The sequence below is a fragment of the Molothrus aeneus genome, chromosome 3, assembly GCF_037042795.1.
Source record: "Molothrus aeneus isolate 106 chromosome 3, BPBGC_Maene_1.0, whole genome shotgun sequence".
Lineage (NCBI taxonomy): Eukaryota > Metazoa > Chordata > Aves > Passeriformes > Icteridae > Molothrus > Molothrus aeneus.
Genome location: NC_089648.1, coordinates 10,506,419 through 10,525,769, shown reverse-complemented (window position 1 = coordinate 10,525,769; position 19,351 = coordinate 10,506,419). Strand labels below are relative to the sequence as shown.

The following is a 19,351-nucleotide window of genomic DNA, read 5'->3' as shown; positions in this document are numbered from 1 at the left end:
TGCTGGCTGGGAGACCTCTTAAGAGCATTAAAAGAGAATTCTTAAAAGTTAAGCTAAAGGCTGTCAAAATCTCTGTTGGCTAAAACACTTTTCAACTCTAATTAGGATGCGTGGAAAACGCAGAGTGAACAGAATATAGACAAACAGCAATACAAATAAATTAGAAGGGAGAAGTAAAAAACTCTCCCTGAATGTTTATTTCGTGTAACAGTTAAAATCCCTAGTTTAAAAGAGAGGAAAGGAAATGTAAATGAATTGGTCCACTTCTGTCATCAACACGATCCATGTAAATCGTCTGCCGCTGCTGCTCAGTCTGATCAGTCACGATGCACTAGAGACTGCCAGCTTTTTCAGGTGGTCCATGAATACCTGGAGACTCACATCATCTGTCAGGATTGGAGCTCCTGATTCCTGCAGAAAAAACAAAGAAATAACAAGCCTAAAATACTGTTGCTAACACAGGGGACAAACTAAAAGTGAATCAAATGTCAGCACTCTGAATTCATTGCCGGCTAAAACCATTTTCTCCTGCAAAAGCCAGATGCCACTCTTTGGCAACATCACTGACGTTATCCTCTCCTACAATCTGAACTGCTGCAGGGAAGTTTCTTCCTAAAGCACTGGGAATTTTGCTGCCCAAAGCTCTACACAAACAGGATAAAAAAGTCTAATATTCTCAACTAAATTAGATCTACATGTATCCATATGCTAGTTGCTTTTTCCAGAATACTGAAAAAGCATGACATCCAGGCTTGAAAACTCCATTCTGATCATCCAGTGCTACCATGATAAGGAACCAAAGACAAGTGTAATGCTATTTGTGGCCACTTGGTGAGACAGGATGGCCACTGCACACACAAATGTGTCCATGTGTATTTTACAGCATTCCCAAACATGAGCAGCTCCTCCATTGCTTACCTGGCCCCAGGCATAGAGGTTATTGTGGGTCTGAGAAGGATTCACTTTAGACAGGAGGAACCGGGCCTATAAAGACAGAAGAGGGGGAGTTTGGTAAAATGAGAGCCCTGTCTGCTCCCTCAGGCTTCATCTCACTCTAGATGCATGACCAGCAATGTTCCTCTGCTTTTGCAAGGTTCTAGGTTAATTTAAGCAGGTTTCAAGTCCAGAAATCCCTGCTCCACAGAGAGCTTGTCTCTCAGGGGCACTGAGTGCCCTGCTCCAGCAGGCTGTGCCCAGCTGGCAGCTCTGATTCCATGGCACAGGAAACACCAGCACTGCTCTTCTTCCCCTGCCACATCTGCTCTTCCAAAAAGGGCTCAGTGCAAGACCAGTGTAAAAGGGTCACATCAAAAATCAACACCAAATCTTTGGTTCGGAGCATCAGTTCCTGCCCCTTCACTGCTACAGGTACAGTACACTGTACACAAGTTACAGTATACTGCAATTCCAGGAAGAGTGAAAATAAGAACAGTTTTATATCCTCATTCAGTGTCTGAGAGTGAAGATACAGATGGTCAACCATTCAGCATTACTGTCCTAGCAAGCTAACTATAGACACAGAGCCAAATAATTTATTTCTCACCTTTTTACTTGGGAATAAACACATATTTAAGTTGGCTTTTCCCTTTTTTTTCCACCCTCATATTTCATAACCATATCCAGCAAGTGATCAGCCTATTAAAAGACAGAGTTGTAGTAAAAGCTGATAAGAAAATATGCAAGCTCTGTACTTTGAAGAGCTAAACTGTGTTTGACTACCAGAACCATCCTTTCAGAAAAGCAGAATGAGCCATTTTCTCTAGGCAACAACAGAAAGAGTTCCTCCAGAAACTTCCTTACCTGACTGCCCCCGTGCTCAGTGTGGATGTAACGTGGCATTGGGAATCTGGTCTGCAGGATTTCCTGGGCATCATCCAGTGGGGCTTGCAGGAGGTGCTTAAAGTTTTCATATTCGGGCATGTCCTGGTATCCAGCTTTCTGCCACTGGGCAATAGTCTATTGATGGCATAGGGAGGAAATGAAAATGGAGCAGAGATGTCTACAAGCCTCCCCTTTTCACCCTGCATGTCTTAAGGCAGCAGAATGCTACATGTGCTTCTGCTTAGGGGCAAACACACACATTCACTACTGTGCCTACAACATTACTTTCTGTCCCTGAATTTAAGGCACCCAACACAAAACCTGGCAGCAATTTGTGCAGTGCCAGAGCTGTTTGTTGAAAATCTTCAATATGCTTCAGCCTGTGCCAACACAGAAATGAAACATTTATAAACCACTGACTTTTTGAATCTGACTTGGCCTTACAGTATTTTCAAGGCATCCATTGCATGCACTGTATGTCTGCAGCAATTCCTCTGTACACAGGTCAGACACTCAGCTCTTCCCTTGTCTGAATTTTACCCACCTGCTGAGTGTCTTGCTCTGCAACAGAAGACAGGAACTCCTTAAGGTAACTGCAGAAGATTTTTAGAAAGGGACAGTATCTAAGCATTTCCCTCAGTCATGAGAGAAGGAATATAGCAGCAGCTTTCAAAAACATCCAGTATTTAAAAGCAAAAACTGGAAAACTGCCTGATTTCTTGAAGAGCTACAGTACTTAAGTATGTATGAAAACCCTGCAAACAAAGTCTGTCACTCCTCTGAAAATACTTGCAACTCTGTTAAAGTATGTATCATCTTGTAACTCTGCCTTGCTTCATTTCCAGTTTCTCTGGCCTTTTCCAGGCATGGTAAGGGACCACCTTCGTGGCCAAGCTAACACAACAGCTGCTATGATATCTGGTCTCTTCGAGCTAGGTCTCATAAGCTCTTGGAGATTTATATCACACCAAGATAGCTCAGCGACCTTAGAAGGCAGAAAATCAGGATGGCTTCTGTGGTAGTGTTGGAAAGAGAAAAGATTTATAAAAGGCAAAATAACAAAACTCTTCACAGAGACAAATTGAGCCAGGTGCAAGAGGTTCCTGCTCCTGGTAAAACACCTCACAAAAGTGATTGGTTCCTTTGTTGTCGACTTCTTCTAGTAAATAGCTTAGGTGGGACTTTTTGGCTTCTGTCCAATTGGCTATCCTTAAGTTTGAGGTGAAGTCCCCCAAGTCCTATGAGGTGTCTTTTTACCTGATTGAGGAAAGAAACTTCTAGGTTTTTTTCCTTTTTAAGGAGACAAAAGATAGTTTTGTCACTCCATCCACAGAGAGCACGTTCCTATACTGCTACTCGGTGCAGAACATATCCTTAGTGGTTCCAGTATTATTTTTATTCTGACAGTGGTGGGAATTGCATTCCAACAAGCAGCATGTACACGACATGGTCACTATGCTGTGTGAGCTTTGCAAGAAGTTAGTTTGTTAATATTTCATACTAGCAGCAAAGCTGGCTGCATGCATGGCAGGAGGGAAGGAGCACAAAAAGTGAAAGAGAATGTGCTTCACCATACCTCACCAAGGTAGATAACTATCTGGAAGAAAGTATCCATCAGTAGGATTCTGTCAGGAAGAATACTGCTGCTGTCCAAAAGCACTGGCTGGGGAAAATAAAGAACAAAGTCAGGCACCCCTAAGCTCTCAGATCTCAGGATGCCAGAGAGCAATTTCTATGTCCATCCAAGTGTAATTTGATATGATCTTGACTAAAAGTATCGTGTCCTGTAATAATTTTTTTTTTAAATCTACAAGGGCCTTTTGGCTGAAATAGTGTTACTTCAACTGAACACTCATTATTTTGAGTTGATTGACCTCTTCCTGGAAAACACAGACTCACCTCAGGAGGCCCATGGAAAGAATAAGCATAAAGGATGGGCTGGATCATAATGAGGGACTGGGTCAGGTCCTGCCTGGCAAAGTGGTGCCGGTAGTAGGAAGATTCATCCGGGCTGTTATTGAAGACCTGCAGGAATGGGGAGCGCCGCAGGTGGAAGATGAACTGCACCAGAAAGAGGAGTGAGACAAGAAATGTCAGCCAAAGTTACCAAAACATCTCAACCCAATTCCAGTATTTTTGAACAGCAAATTCTTTGGGGAAAAGTCTGCCCCTTAGTAACTCCTCAGACTTCTTCCCTTATCAGTCTCTTGCAGTGCTGAACTACAGGACCAGTCCATTACATTAAAAAAGCACCTGTTCCTCCCCTCCTGAATCTGATAAATAGTGCAAGATGTTTTATCATCATTCCCACTCACCCCTGCACACTTTTCCCACAGCTGTGGGAAGTGACATTCTTACCTGAGGATACAAAGAAAATGATTCTGACAGCCTAAAGGAGTTGGGATCATCTTTGTTGTATTGTCCAAATTTCTGACACTGTTGGAAGCAAAATGGGTACTTTGGTTATCTCTCTCTTCTTTTTTTTTTTTTCTTTTTTTTTCTTTTTTTTCTTTTTTTTTTCTTTTTTTAAATAGAATTTAGATCTCTTTTTCTAGAGGGTGTTCTTCTGCTAATTTTTAAACAATCAAGGCACGAACCAAACAAGTACTACAGCAGTTACAGGCTCTTTTTCTTTAAGTCAGTGTTTTTTTCTGTCTTACTAGAATGAGAATGAAGATTTAATCTACTTATATAAATATACATATATTCATAAAGTCTAGATTTGAAATTATCCAAGAATTAAAGAAATGGTGCCTCTACAGTACTACCCTTTTTTTCCCATTAATTCAGGGCTATTACACCTAAACTGTTCTGTACCCTATGAAACACTTCTTGCAGAACAGCAGATAAGTATTTCACCATTTCACTGAAAATAAGTATCAGTGGTTTTAGAAATTAAACTCTAAATGATCCCACAGTCATTGCAGCAAACAGTTTGCCCCTGTTTGTGCTTGTGCTCCAATCTCTATTTGACTGGCCCTGTTTTTTTGGGGTCTGATGTGCCATATTTTGTTAGTAGCAACCCCACATGGGTGTTTGGACAAGACCAGCACTGATTTTGACAATTTGAGCTTGTGAAATTCAAAGCAAGAGACAGTAGGAGGTTGCAGAATTAATTCAGATTACTATCCTAAACTTGCCCACATCTGAATGCTGTGTCTGCTGTGGGCTCTCCAGTGCAAGACAAACATGGATATGCTCTAGCATATACAAACAAACTGGTCTAGCAGAGGCTACCAAGTTAGTCAGGGGTTGGAGCATCTTATGAAGAAAATGAAGCTGAAAAAGCTGGGTTTGTTCAGCCTGGTGAAAAGTGAGATTAGGGAGTCAACTTGCTGTCTACCTGACTGGTAACTGGGGAAATGGAAGCTCTGACTGAGAGACAGAGGCAGGGAAGAGGGAAAAAAACCCCAAACTGTGACTGTGACCAGACACTGGAACAGGCTGTCAAGAGAAGTGTAAGAAATCCCACCTTTGGAGATCTTCAAAATGCCACTGAACAAGACTTGGAGCAAGCTGCTCTAACTTCAGAGCTGGTCCTACTTTAAGCAGGAGGGTTGAACCAGTGACAATCCCACCTGCATTATTCCATGTTTCACTATCCCTTATTCAATCCCTTTCAGCATAATGGGATGTTCACCTATCCCATCCCAAATTTGCTGATCACACTGGGTTCTGAGTTATTCCATGTTACAGCTACGTCACCATGATCTGAGCACAAACAAAGCAAGGCAATCTGAAAAAAGATTGCTGTTGTCTCTTCCATTTTTACTGCAATCAAGAATGCCCCCAAGCTCAGTGTGTTGGTCTTACCAGCCTGATGAGCTGCCTGTCCAGCCAACGCAGAACATCAGGTCCCTCCTCAGACTCAGCCCTGTACACTCCCAGCCGTGCCATGAGCACGGCAGCCGCCTCCTGGTCAAACGCGGCCTCGATGTGCTGGAGCTGAGTCTGTGCATCTGCCCAGCTGCAAGGTGAGCAAAGGGTAAATGCCACGTGCATCCACGTGTGCCAGTGCATGCAGCAAAAAGCCAGGAATCCCAGCACAGACTGGAGCTGAAGTTGCTGCTACTCTGGCAGAGCACTGGCACGGGGTACTCACTTTCTGGCTATGGTGGTGACACGAATGCGCTTCTGGGTGCTGGAGTGTTGATAGTGGGTGACAAACTGCACTGCCCCTCTGCCTCCCTGAGGAATAGGTGCATTGTGCTGAAAACGAAAACAAAGGCACACTTCAAAACATGATTTCCAGAACTCTTCCCAGCTGTAACAAGCCCCCACAGCACATAAAAGAAATAGACACATGCAAAAAATTTCCCAAACTATTTTGTCATCGCAGAACACTTGGCTGCTTTGCAACCATCCACCTGCTACACAGGGGGTGCCATGGCATTATCTAGACCTGTAAGAAGTAAAAAAGATGATTAAAAAAAAAAAAAGCCAGGGCTTACCTGATTTACCACTTCAAAGTAAATGGCCAGAGTTGTACTGGGATCCAGACTACAGATTTTCCACTGAGATGTCCCTCCAATTCCAAGTTCCTGCACAGAATCAGAAAGAAATCAGCAATTTTCCTCTAGCAGCAGGAGAGGTAAGCTTTTGTTAAATTCTGATCAGAAGTACAAGTAATGGCAGGCCTTCTAGACTGCTTATCTTTTGGGTGTGAATGAAGTTACTGAAGGCCATACAGTTAAAAGAAAGCCTTAGGAAGCAAGAATTTAGTCTAAGAAAGGTTGTAATTTCCTAGGGATGCTTCCTGGAAAACTGTGACATTCTGGTTCAACTGTAGGTCTAGATAGAAACTTTCCATTGTATATTTACTTCTTTATTAAAGATTTTTCCATGTCAGAAACTTACATTTTCAGACACACATGGCCCTTTAGCATTCAGGGATATGCATGGTCCAATGGCTCCTGCAATTTTCAGCTCCCTGGAGGTCTTGAACAAGGTAAAAAAAAAAAAAAAGTTTGTTTTTTTCATTAAGTCAGTCAAATAGAATCCACACAGTCTAAATGTGTTGCTCAGCTTTAATGAGATGGTATTTTCCCAGACCATCCACTGCTACAATTAGTGGAGGTAAGAAAATTTGCAGAACCACATTTTAATAATGAAGACATGTTTATAGGGATGAAACTGTATGAATGTTCCTTGTTGAGTGAGGAGAGGCTGCTTTAAATAAAACATAAACAAACTAAACAAAAAACCCACACAACAACAAAATTACTAAGCTTCCAAATAAATATCCCTCCAGTACAGTGCTTCTTCTCCCAAAGAAGCACTACATCTGACCTCAAACATGTAGACATTCCTACACCCCAAACATGCCAGAAACTGCAATCAAACTCATCTCTCACCTTCACATCCAGATTTGCACCAAAAGCCATCCGAAATTCCCCATTGTAGCCTTTGCTAAATACCCTCTGGAAGGTCTGCTTGAAGAGAGAAGTGTTGAAGGAGTCTCCCATCACCATGTGTCCTCTGGGAAAGAAAAAACAAAGGAACTGAAGCAGTTGGGAACTAGAAGTACAAAGGTTACATCCCTGAACCTCTGACACATGCAAACACATGCAGTTACTGCTTTAGAGCATGCCTTTGCATAGGCAGGATTCATACCAGGGAGTGCAGATTCATGGGTGCCTCCTACAAAGCCACACAGGTTAGTGCTCCACCTTTGTCAGTTTCCTTTCTCAACCCTGTTCCTTGCCATTGCTTCAGCTGCCTTCAAAATGTTTGTGTTTCAACCCTGGAAAGCTCTTTGCTCAGCCTGCTTTCCCTGAGCAGAGCTGGAACCACCCACACCACACCAGGGGTGGCTGCACCACTGCAGCACAGAGAACGTGCTGGGCCTCCCCTAAGTGCCCTGGCAAGCTCAGGCCTGACCAGATGCAGCTCAGTAACACATACACAGGGTCAAACAGTCTCTCTTCTCCTTGCACTGAAGGGTTATTTACAAACACCTTGCACTTGCAGTAAAACATGCCAAGTCCCCAAAAGGCCTGGGTTAGCACACAGCCTTCCTCACAGAGATCATTTCTAGCGATATGGGACAGAGACATTTATCCTTTAAGACATGTCACTTAAAACTGGGCCCAGGGAAGTCAAGAATCCCTGGAGAAAGCACAAGCGAGCTGTTAAGCAAAGAAAATCTGGCCCACACAAGGAAAGCTTCTACCCACCATTGAGTTTTCTAACAGCAGTGCTAATTCACATGCTGCTTTGAGACTCCAGAAATGTGGACTGGGATCAGGTGAGGCTTGCCATATAATTCCTGGCAAATTCAAACCACAGTTTAGAACAGAACTTTAAAAACCCTTCTGCCCTGCCAGCACACCTAATTGCTTCCTGAACTATTCTCCCCCTCCAAAAACAAAAAACCAACCCCAAAAAGCAGGTGCCAGCTGTGTGGTGCCCTGCAGTGAACATACCCGGTGAGGTTTGCACAGCACTTCATCTCCAGCAGCCCTGTCTGGTCCAGGGCACAGGCGTAGATGTCGATGCAGTGCCCGTTGGCCGCAGAGCGGTTGGCCAGAGTCTCGTAGTGCTGGCAACACACACAGGGGGTTAGGAGGCTGCAAAGTGCAACTTGTGCTGCTCCCCACCTCAGGCCAACACAAGGTACAATGGGACAATCACCACTGCTATGGTAGCTAAGGAGATGTTGGCCGCAGCACACTGCTCCCTTCTAGGATGAGGGATGCATTTGGATGAGCCTGAGTTTATTGTCTCAAATATAAACAGTGCATAAATGACAAGGAATCATCTAGTCTGTGATGACTTGCTGGGAACCCAAAGATAGCAGGATGACACCTGTTCTCTTAACTTTCTCTAAGCTGACAGGCACATTTCATATCTGACATTTTTTTCTATTTTAATGGTTGTTTTATATATCAAGAAGACAAAGGAGGCTTTCTGGAAATAACCAGTTCTTGGGAGATTTGTTCCTCTCCAGGAGGAGATACAATGATGCCGATGAACAAACTCTCCACCCACCACCAGCTAAGAAACAACACTGAAATACTTTCTTCTCTGAGAAGGCACGAGACCATGATGGAGAACTAACTAGGAGGAAGCTTCTTTACACTTCCCTTAACCATCCTCATAATTTAGCATACACAAAGACTCATTACTTCAAGGACAACCATGCAACCCATGTAGTGTTCTGACACAACACTCAGTTTCAGCTTTTAAACACACCCATCAAGCCCTAGTACCTACTTTGGTGGCCTTCTTCATGAACCTTGCATTGTCCTTCTCTATGTCATGCCAGGAACGGATGGGTGTTTTCAGTTCATCTCCCACCACCATGCCTGGCCCTTGTGTTGGTGGCCCGCCTGTGAACAGCATTATTCTGGCCCCTGTGTTTGGAAATGTGCCCTAAAATAAAAACAAAGACTTATATCAGAGAGGGGGAGGAGGGAAAAAAAAAAGGGAAATTGATTAAATAGCAACAATGCTTTCTTTAGAGAAGGGTCTGCACATGCTCCTGCAATGTCAGTGGGGATCTGTCCCTGCTGGAGGCCACCTCGATAAATAGTGATGCACTTCCTGACAGTCACAGCCCTCAGATAAAGTTTAAACTCAAACCATATCAAGTTTCATGTCTCCAAAACAGGAAGCAGGCAGTTTCTGTTCTCTTTACTTATATCTTAGATAATACTTAGATAAATCCAGTGCTTAGTATCACCTCTTGTGTAGCAACACACACAAGAATCAGAGACCTTTCAACATCTGCAAATTTTACCATTTAGATGGAACCTTCCAGCCCACCTACATCAGCTGGTGCTAGGACAGCTCAAATGTCTCAGTAGAGACAAATTGCAGCTCTGCACCCCACTGTAACCCAGCTGCATTCATCTCATCTCATCTCATCTCATCTCATCTCATCTCATCTCATCTCATCTCACCTCATCTCATCTCACCTCATCTCATCTCATGTGCTTACTTTGGCCTGCTCATATCAAACAACAGCACTAGAAGTACCTCCAATAAGCCAACTGCAATGGAAAGAGCCACTCCAGTAGAACGCAAGGGTCTCTTTCCTTGGGTCACTGGCCATGGGTCCCTCTGCAGCTCTCCAAGCAGATCTGTTAAATTCATGTCAATCTTATGCACAGGCTGTAGGAACCTGCAAAAATATAAATAGAGTGTTTTCCTGCTTCTAAGTCTGGAGAAGAAAAAACTGCCTCTTTGTTCCTGGCACACATAAATTGCACTGAGACAATAATCAGAAGTAAAGAGACATGCAGCAGGTTGTCTTCTTACATGCAAACTTTCCAAGATAACAAGCCTGTGCAAAATAAAAAATTTGATCAAAGCAAGACATCAGGAACTGGCAAGAAGGCAAATCACATAAAGAACAGGAAAGAAGTTCAAAGGTGAGTTTGCTGAAAGGCATGAGAGCTACCACTGAAAAAGAGAAGCTGAGAAAGAGAAAACTGTGTTCAATGAAGGTAAATTACTGTGACAAGACAATACCATTTAAATCCTCTTTCCTCTCCTGGGAAACCCAGGGTTAGAAGCATGACCTACAGGTATAAAGGGGCATAAAACATCTGCCCTGCTGGTGAAGCTTACCTGCTGGAAATTACAGGCTGCTCTGGAGTTTGAAGAGGTCTTCCCTGTTGCATGGGGACAGCTGGCCTTGAAAGTCCAAGCATATCCTAAGAACAGTAAAGAGGAGGCAGAGATGTACTATTCAAACACTAAACATATTACATATTACTTGTATTATTATTGAATATACCCTGAGGCCTGCAATACTGCAGCATTAAATATACTTAAATCTGTAAAATTATTCATCTTTGCACTGCCATTAGGAATGGATCATGGGTCCATTATGTCAGATACACAAACTCAACCCTGAACAAGCTTCCAAGACATTTACAAAGGCAAAAAGACAGGACAGATACTGGGAGGGCAACAGGCTCACAGCTGAGAGCACCAAGCCCTCCTTTCTCCCAGAGAGCCCTGTGCTTGAAAGCCCAACAGAGCTGAGAGTACAAGCCCCTGGCCTGAGGGATAGCAGAGCACACCTGGATTTGCTTGGCTGTCAGGTCCTTGGTGCCTCGGAACACGTAGCTCTTGGAAATCCCTTCACAGCTCAGCTCGTGAACCTGGACCATCCGGCCAAAAGTGATGAGCCCCACCAGGGCATCGGGGGGCAGCAGGCTCAGGGACATCTGCAGGGACTCCTTCAGGGCCTGCAAATCCTCCTCCTCCAAGCACGTGTCCACAACATACAGGAAGATCAACGGCGTCTGCGGACCTCGCTGACGTGGGAAGAAATGACATTTTATAAAGCCTCCAGCCAAGGAATAAAATTAACCACTTTTTAAGCACCTTGCAGACATGGTGTTTATTTGCATTATCCTAAGAATATTTTACACATATATCATTTGTCACAAACAAGACAATTCTGGGAGCTCCAAACTCGCCTGTGGTTCATTTACCTGCACTATGTATTCAATTGTTGAAAACTGAGGCATAAGCTCTGCTGGCTGATTGACTTCAGAAATGCCAGCATATGCTGGGGGGAACTGAAAAAGAGAACAAAAAATTAGGACAAAGAAGCTGCAGGGCAAAAATGTAGGGCTCTCTTCTTCAGCACAGAGCCTGCCCTGCTGATGGATGTGGTTATTCAACTTTTTATTTACTGCCACTGCACCAACCTGATTAATTCATTGCAAGAAACCCACAGTGCTTTTCCTAAGCACAGACAACAAGTGGCCAGCAGGATGGACTCAATCCAGTGTAAATAAAAGGTAAGGCTACAACATCAATGATGCAGTAGCTGAAATTCTTTTAGCCATTCTTTTCTGATGGCAAAAGTCTACTCAAATCTAATGAATTCCATAATCTTCAGGAATAGTAAATATCAGATGCAAAAAACACACTGGGACACACGGAACAAAATAGCATTTTTATCTCCTTGCTATGCTCTGCATGCCAGTAAAATCACTGACAGTATGTCAGATAAAGCAGACTGTACTCTAGCCTGGGTTCAGCAAGAAAAGAAGGCCAAGGGAAGGGATCTAGAGAAGCACAATTTATGTTTAATGTCCAGGGAAGGCCATCAATAAAGTGTTCATTGAAAAGGTGGAAGTGCTTTTTCCAACCTACCTGGTTTCTCTGAAAACAGAAGTTACAAGCCCAAAGCTTGGCCCGATAGTCAACTTGGCTGCAAGGGAAAGATGAGGCATTGGTGTGACTTAGGAACAGTTTCACAGCAAAGCTTCACAATTAATTCATGAATCCATGCTGGTTCACAGCACTAAGAAACAGACACTCCAGCTTGAACAGCAAGTGTTTCAGGGACTCAGACTCTGATTCTATACCCAGGAAGTTCATTAGCTAATCCAGCCCTGCCACTTTCAGGCTTGTCAGCATGAGGGACCACTGACAGCTCTCTGAAGCTCAGCCCTTGGCAGACACAGACTTGGGTCTAATAATTCTTTCACTACACTTAGGCTCGTCTCATGTCTTATTGTTTGTGCAGCTGTAGCACACAAATGCTCCAGTCTCAGAGCAGCAGGAGCCATCCACCCAGATCTTGTGCAAACACAGAACAAACAGGCTGTTCCCTGTCCCACAGTTTACTCTCCTCAGCCCAGCACAACATCCTGCTAGTGCAGGATGCCACGTTCTCATTCCCTGGCTTTGATCTCATTTCACTTCCTCTTATTGGCATTCCCTGCTTTTTCTCAGCCCAACACCACGCTCTGAGTATGCATGATCATCACATGATCTTGGGACGAAGATATTTCTCTAAAATTACTTCATTATGCTCATACTGGAGCTGACCTACAAGCAGCAGAATGTGTAGGAAGCTGGAAAGCAAGTGAGCAGCAGAGTCCAGAGGAAAACAAGTTAACATCACAGTCCAGACCACTCAAATCAACAGATTTGAGTATACCAGTATAATGGGCATTTTTGTCTATTATGAGTTTCCTCATTCACCATTAAATTCTCTGGGATGCTGAGAGGACTCTCTGCCTTAACAGCCTCCCCAGAGATCCTCCTGTGCCCTCTGCTCCTGTCAGCTCTAGTAACAGGCATGTTGATGTATGGATTTTAACAAGCCCACCACATCTAAATGAAAGAGGCTGCCAGGCACAGGGCAGAGAAAAAGGGGAATAAGGAAGCAGTGAATCTCAGATGCAAATTAGGTCCTATCCAGCCCCTTCCAACATCCCCATCCGAGCAACTCCTACCAGAGAGGGTTGAGCACAGCTTTGCAGGTGGGCCTGCTGCAAAGCACTGGTTCATACTGCACGGGGGGCAGGTCCAGGCGCTCCTTCAGCGGGGTCAGGAGACAGGCCAGGGGCACAACCATCCTGGTGGCCTCCAGCCGGCTGGAGGGCCACACGTTCCAGCTGAAGCGCACTCCGTCGCGCTCCTCATTCTGCTGGATGAACTCCAGGTACGTCGCCATGGCCCCCAGAAGCTCCTGAAGGACAGAAAAAGGCACCTTCAGGCCACTGCTGTGGGCAACAGGGCCTGCAAAGGAGCTCAGCAGATCAACTACAGGTGGGGGCACAAGGCGCTGCAGGACAAAGCCAACACAGCACAATGCATTAATCCCATTATCAAATAAACCACGTGACTCCATTAATCTCTTCTGTCCAGTGCTCTCATCAACATTACAGCCAATTAAAACACTGTCAAATCCAACAAAGAAACAAGGAAAGCCGACACTCAAAGGCAAAATGCAAGAGGTTGTTTGGGTTTTTTTCTTATGATTCACTTTTAACATCTCAAAATCCAATCAGCCTCATGCTGGCCTCAAGGCAATCCTTCCTGACTGGGTCAGTAAAGGAAAACAGGCCAGATTTGCAACACGTCCTGAAGCCTTCAGCTGAAACGTTGCAGGGAGAAAAGGAGGCCAAGTCTGACACCAAACCAGTCACAAGTGTCACCAAGCTGCCAGCCTGACCTGCTTACAAAGGGAAGCAAGTACATGACAAAATATCAAAAAACACCCACTCTGCATGGCATCATTGGCCCACTGTAAGGAAGGAACTGAGAGTCCAGAAGACTTCAGAAAACATCAAGGAGGAATATCTCCAACACAACAGAGGAGTCATTCTCTGTGTTGTCTTACTTAACTCTTCAAAATAAGGCATAAACAAGAGCTTCCAGGCCATCACTACTTTTGATTTCTCTGAGAAAGGCAAGGACAAGCTTACCAAAAAACTTACTTGTCAAATCCAGACCACAAAAACACCACACAGCACTAGCAGCAACTCACAGAGCCAAAAGCAGCAGCTCCACAACCTGCTTCAGACAAAGAAACTCAGAGGTTCACCTACAGCTGCAGATGCTCCAGGACTACCTTACTCCTGGTCCTCACTGCAGGTGGAATATTCAGGAGGGCCACACACATGAGAAATCAGAAGCAACACCTCCCCTCAGAGGAGGGGAAGTTTTGGTGTGACATTTTCCTACAGAACTCCAAATTCACTGACATTTTCCTCTATGCTATTAAGGATGTAAATCAAGCTTAGGCAGAATTGCCCCATGTTTCCACCCCTGTCACTGGATGGACAAACAGACAGGTTCACAGCACATCCCCATCAGAAACAGGTCTGTCAAAGTGAAACTCAGAGCCAAGTCTGCCTGTAAAAGATCCCGCACATCAGAACAGCAATACAAACATTTGACATCTCAGGCACGCAGTACAGCCACAGGGCAAATTTATTCCATGTTTCTCCAGCTGCAGCCCAGCATCACTTCCCTGCCCCAGGCAGAGCCCTGACTGCCATGCTGGGTTTGACATGAGCTGTGGCCCTACTTTGGGGTCAGGAGAGGTGTAATGGCCCAGCTGGTGTGCTTGGCATGGCATAGGGGACATGACAGACCCCAGTGCAGCCATAGGTGCCACCTCCGCCCCCCAGACCACTGATCCCCGGCACGACCATAGGGGACCCTCCACAGGGGACACGCCTGACCCCAGCCCTGCCCTGGGGGTCGCTGCTGATGCCCAGCCCGGCCGAAGCGAGCAGCGCCAAGCCCGTGCTGCTCTGTGGGACACTGCTGACCCCATGAAAGTACCGAGCCAGGGGACACCGCTGACCACGCTCCACACCCCTTCACGGGACACCGCTGACCGCCCCCTCCACACTCGCCCGCAGGGGACACCACTGGCTCCCCTCTCAAGGGACGACCCCTTCCCCCTCACAGGGGCCGTCACTGACCGCCTGACACCGCCTGTGTCGCTCATGGGACGCAGATCCCCCCCCCATTCCCATTCCCATTCCCATCCCCTCGGAGCCCCGCCGCTCCCACCTGCCCGCGCCGCTCGCGCCGCTCCCTCCCGGCACGCCCCGCGCGCCCGGCAAGGCCAGCTCAGCGGTACGCGCTGCCCACCGCCAACATGGCGGCGGCGGCGGCACGCCCGACCCCGCGCCCGCTGAGGCTCCGCCGCCGCCATCTTGGCTGAGGGCACGCCACACCGCCCTTCAGAAATAGAGGAGAGACGTGCCCCTACCAAACTTAGCGGGGCGGCGGCGACGGCAGGGAGCTCGTCTTGGCTAACGGCAGCCGGTTCCGCCTTGGAATGGCGACGGACAGGGTGTCCCTGCCAAGTGTGGGATGCGGTGCCGCGTTCGTCCCCTGGCACGGCATGAGTGAAGCAGCTCTGCCCTCACGGGGCTCGGCTGCTTGGGAGAGCGCTGTCGTGTTCAGCAGGGAGCATAGAACTTCCTGGTGTGAAAAATGCGTGTTTGTGATTGGCTTTTGGCAAATATTAAAATGAGTATTTTATCTGTTAAGTTAAAAAGTTATGCTGTATTATTTTTCTTAAGTAGTGTGCTAAATACAGTTTTAGGTTATAACATAATATTAAAATAGAAACTATGCTGTGTAAGATACTTTTTTCAAAGAGAGGACTTGCACTGAGATAGCAGCCACAGGACACCAAAATCTTTCAGAGAAAGAGAATTTATTGCTCCCTTATCAGAAGAAATGAACTTCTTCCTGCCTTGCTCAGCCATGAAGACGCTGTCAGGATTCAGAGGAAGAAGCTGACACTGACCAGACAGAATCCTGTGTTTGAATGGAATTTATGCATCCTGTATGAGGTGTATGAATATGCAACAGGCTGCTGCTTTTAAGGGTTAATCCTTTGTTAACGTGTGTCCTTTCTTGGGCTTATTTTGCCCAGAAAGAGGTACCCAGACGTCCGTAACTCTTTGTTTCTGTTGTCTCATATTTGTCCTCATTATTATTACTCTAATTATATTTCTATTTTTATAACCATTTTATTCCTATTAGACTTTTAAAATTTTAATAACAAGTGATTGGCGTTTTTCACACTGGGAAGGGGTTATGGGTAGTGCTGCACCAATAACACCCAGACACTTTTTAAAGACATAAACTGCGAGCCCCACACAGTCTCACCTTTGTCTCAGTTCCCAGTTCCTCTCTTGGACCGAGGGTTCTGTCCCTGGGCACACTGGGCAAAGTCATGAGTCCATTCCATTCCAGCAGCAAGGCAGGGACAATCCATCGGATTTTCCTCCACCTCTGTTCCCTGGCCAAGCTTTACCCCCACATCTGCTCGAGGCCACAGTGGTTCACCATTCTGCCAGGAAATCTGTACCCCAGCCTACTGGGGAGACCCCTGCAGTGCCCAAACCCTCTGAGAGGAGACATCCAGGGTTGGACACAATTTTCAGGGAGCCTGTGGATATGAGGTAGAGGTTTGGCACATCTGACTCACCCCAGGAATTTGTCTCTGCCTTGAAATTAGGCAAATATGTGTCCTTCTTTCATTGCTTCCATCTTGTGTTGCTTCCCAGACTCTTTCCAAAGGGAAGGAGGTAAGGCCTTCCTTAGGTCAGTGAGCCCAAGACAGGAATCCTCCCCCACAGCTTTGTGTGATGCCTTGCAAGTGGTACTTGTCCTATCTGAACACATGGATGCAAATCCATTCCTGAATCCCACAGACTTTCACACATATTTGAGGTGCAAAGGGCACCCCCCTGCAAACATTAGATTAAGTAAAATATTGAGCAACTATTTTGAGTTTGTGTCCTGCTTTCAACTTTCAGAGTTAATTTTCCTCCCTCGGAGCTGGTTTAGTGCTGCATTTTTTAATTCAGGATTAGGAAGATGTTGATAACACACTGATAATTCAGTGCTTGCTGAGCAATTCTTATGCTAAGTCAAGGACTTTTCAGGTTCTTCCTGCCTGCCAGGAAGCTGGGGCTGCACAATAATTTGGAAGGGGGCAAAGGCAGGACAGCTGATCCCCAGTGGCTCAAGGGATATTCCTTATTCCTTATAGCATATGGTGTCATGCTGAATGATAAAATTGGGGGGAGTTGGCTGCTGGTTTCCAGCCCACTGCTCTGGCACTCCTTGGGCAATGGTCAGCAGAGGGGGAACAACTGTATTGTTCATCACATGATTTCTATAATCTCTCACCATTATTTTCCCTTCCTTTTCTGCCCTGTTAAACTGTCTTCATCTGAATCTACAAGCTTTCCTTTTTTTTTTTTTTTTTACAATCATCTCTCCCATCCCACTGGGGAGGAAGTAAGGGAACACCTGTGTGCTGTTTATCCGTCTGCTGGGTTGAACCAAAGCAGTTTGGAAGAAGAGCACAATCTTAAAGCTCTATGTCTGTGGAACAAATAACCCAAATAAAAGCTTTCCCAAAAGCATTTCCTGAAAGAAGCACAAGCTTGCTCAAAAAGTGGGAGAAAGGAAAACACCACAGGCTGCCTATACAAGCCCCAACTTGGTTTGTGTTTAACAGCTGAAAGAGAGCTTTGAGCTCTGGTTCCTGTCCTCCCCATTCCTCCTGAAGCGTGAGCAAAGTGCAATGACCAACTTTCTCATGGTGGAAGTGAATATTTCCAACGAGAACTTGGACACCACCTGTGGAGCTTGTCATAATACCTTTTAGTCTCCTCCAGGCTGCAAGCTAAGCTGGGCTCAGTGTGGCTGAGGAGGGTCCAGCCATGCATTTCTCACAGGTGAAATGACAGAAAGTCCCAGCCAAGCAGAGCAAGAGGAGAGAAAGCTGGTCTGTGTGTCGCAGAGGACAGCTCTGTTTGAGGTGTCTGTACCCTGTTTCAAAGCATCAAGTGTTTAGCAGCAATAGGAGACCCAGTTGTCTCCACTCACTACAGTTTCTTCCCAAAATCTGCTCTGCGTGTGGAGACAAAAAAGAAATCAGTATGGCTTAAGACCGAGCCTTTTCCCTGTTGGAGCCCTGGGGGAGCCATCCCAGGAAGAGACAGGAGATGGTGCTCTAACAGCACCAGAGGAACAGCAATTACCCATCACACCTCCAGCGGCTCAGTTACCATCAAAGTAAAAATACAAAACCCGCGGCCAAACAGCCAAACCCAGGAAAAAACTGAACAGCCACTCAACCACGGGGAAAATGTTTTCACGACCAAAGTTTCAAGTTTGCCATTCATCCTCATGTTTTAAACTTTGGAGTTTAAGGCTACACATGCCAGGCAATAGCTGCCAGCTGCCCACTGTCAGTTCTCAATGCAGCCAGCTACCGTAGTCAGTGTTTGTCTTGGCATTAAAACACAATTTTGCATTCGATCCCGTGTGGCATTTGGGTGTGCCCACCCTCCAACTTGCCTTTGGACATCTGGCAACTACTAGTGAGGCAACCACTCAAAAGAGGCTCAAGGGCTGACAGCAGGATCAGGGCTCATGAAAACAAGGATGAGCTCCCTCCAGCTCAGGAGGGATCTCATGGTCCTGCAGCAGCTGAACTCTGACCTCGTGCATGAGGCTTGTGAAAATAAATGAGCAGATCATGCCTCCTATTTGTCATCCATGTTTTAAGGGATAATTCAGCTTTCTACACATAAGTGTTTTCATATTGAGTACTGGAGCTACTGTAGTAGCTTCCTCAAAACATTACATTTCATACCAGTTTGGAATAGGGACAGCTTTGCCAAGGAGAAGACTAACAAAACTCAGGACACTATTAATGCTACCTTTTAGCATTTACTGTCTTTTCAGATAAGAATGTCAGGCTGATAGACCACCCAGGTTCATGAAGAACCAGAGTGACAGAAAGATCATTCCTCTGATTCATATAGAAATAGATCAGACAGATTGCTATCTGTAAGAAACTAAATTGAAATTACTTTTCCCTTATAGGCACTTTTCCCCAAATCTGAGAAGTCTTGTTACAACTTCAACTCTAAGAACTTTCAGATACCACAAAGGTCATCTAAGCCAGATAAACCCAATGACAAAAATAAAGAGCTTAATAAACCATCTATCTACTTCCTAAAGCTGTTCACTGAGGAGAAGCTTTCTCTCCTTTTTCTTATTGCCAATGAATGTGATTATAGAGCATAAAGTGACATACCTGCATGATAAAGCCCTGTTGTTTCCCTGGAAGTTATCTTCTAGCTGCAGTGGAGCACAAACATTGTGTTATCTCTGCAGCAGCAGGCTCAGGACCCCATTGTGTCAGGTCCCCTTTGAAGACAGGAAGACAAAGACAACCCCAGCCCCACATCTCAATGAAATTACCTTGGGTGGAATA

General features: G+C 45.4%; 1 protein-coding gene across 2 annotated transcripts; it reads right to left on the bottom strand.

Annotated features, from left to right (window-relative positions):
- Positions 1-156: 156 nt before the first annotated feature.
- SEC23B (SEC23 homolog B, COPII coat complex component) lies at positions 157-15,426 on the bottom strand. 2 transcript variants are annotated; one of them, XM_066546260.1, is made up of 20 exons: positions 15,308-15,426; positions 13,032-13,267; positions 11,941-11,998; positions 11,271-11,357; positions 10,854-11,090; positions 10,396-10,481; positions 9,802-9,946; positions 9,037-9,195; positions 8,247-8,362; positions 7,176-7,299; positions 6,679-6,759; positions 6,273-6,362; positions 5,924-6,030; positions 5,635-5,788; positions 4,180-4,257; positions 3,721-3,882; positions 3,398-3,484; positions 1,801-1,956; positions 919-984; positions 157-411 (listed from the first exon to the last, which is right to left on the bottom strand). In XM_066546260.1, exons 2-20 carry the CDS (start codon positions 13,250-13,252, stop codon positions 322-324), a joined length of 2,304 nt encoding a protein of 767 aa, XP_066402357.1. In that variant the 5' UTR covers positions 13,253-13,267; positions 15,308-15,426; the 3' UTR covers positions 157-321. The 2 variants fall into 2 exon arrangements, with proteins under 2 accessions (XP_066402357.1, XP_066402356.1); XM_066546259.1 differs by lacking the exon at positions 15,308-15,426 and adding an exon at positions 15,106-15,191.
- Positions 15,427-19,351: the final 3,925 nt, after the last annotated feature.

What these genes read in the sequence shown, in the direction of transcription:
- SEC23B (XM_066546260.1), bottom strand. Translation starts at nt 13,252, where the DNA reads ATGGCGACGTACCTGGAGTTCATCCAGCAGAATGAGGAGCGCGACGGA. An exon ending in TCTGTTTTCAGAGAAACCAG is followed by an intron (nt 11,358 to 11,940) that starts GTAGGTTGGAAA and finishes TCTCTTTTTCAG; the next exon opens with TTCCCCCCAGCATATGCTGG. An exon ending in TGACAGCCAAGCAAATCCAG is followed by an intron (nt 10,482 to 10,853) that starts GTGTGCTCTGCT and finishes TACTGTTCTTAG; the next exon opens with GATATGCTTGGACTTTCAAG.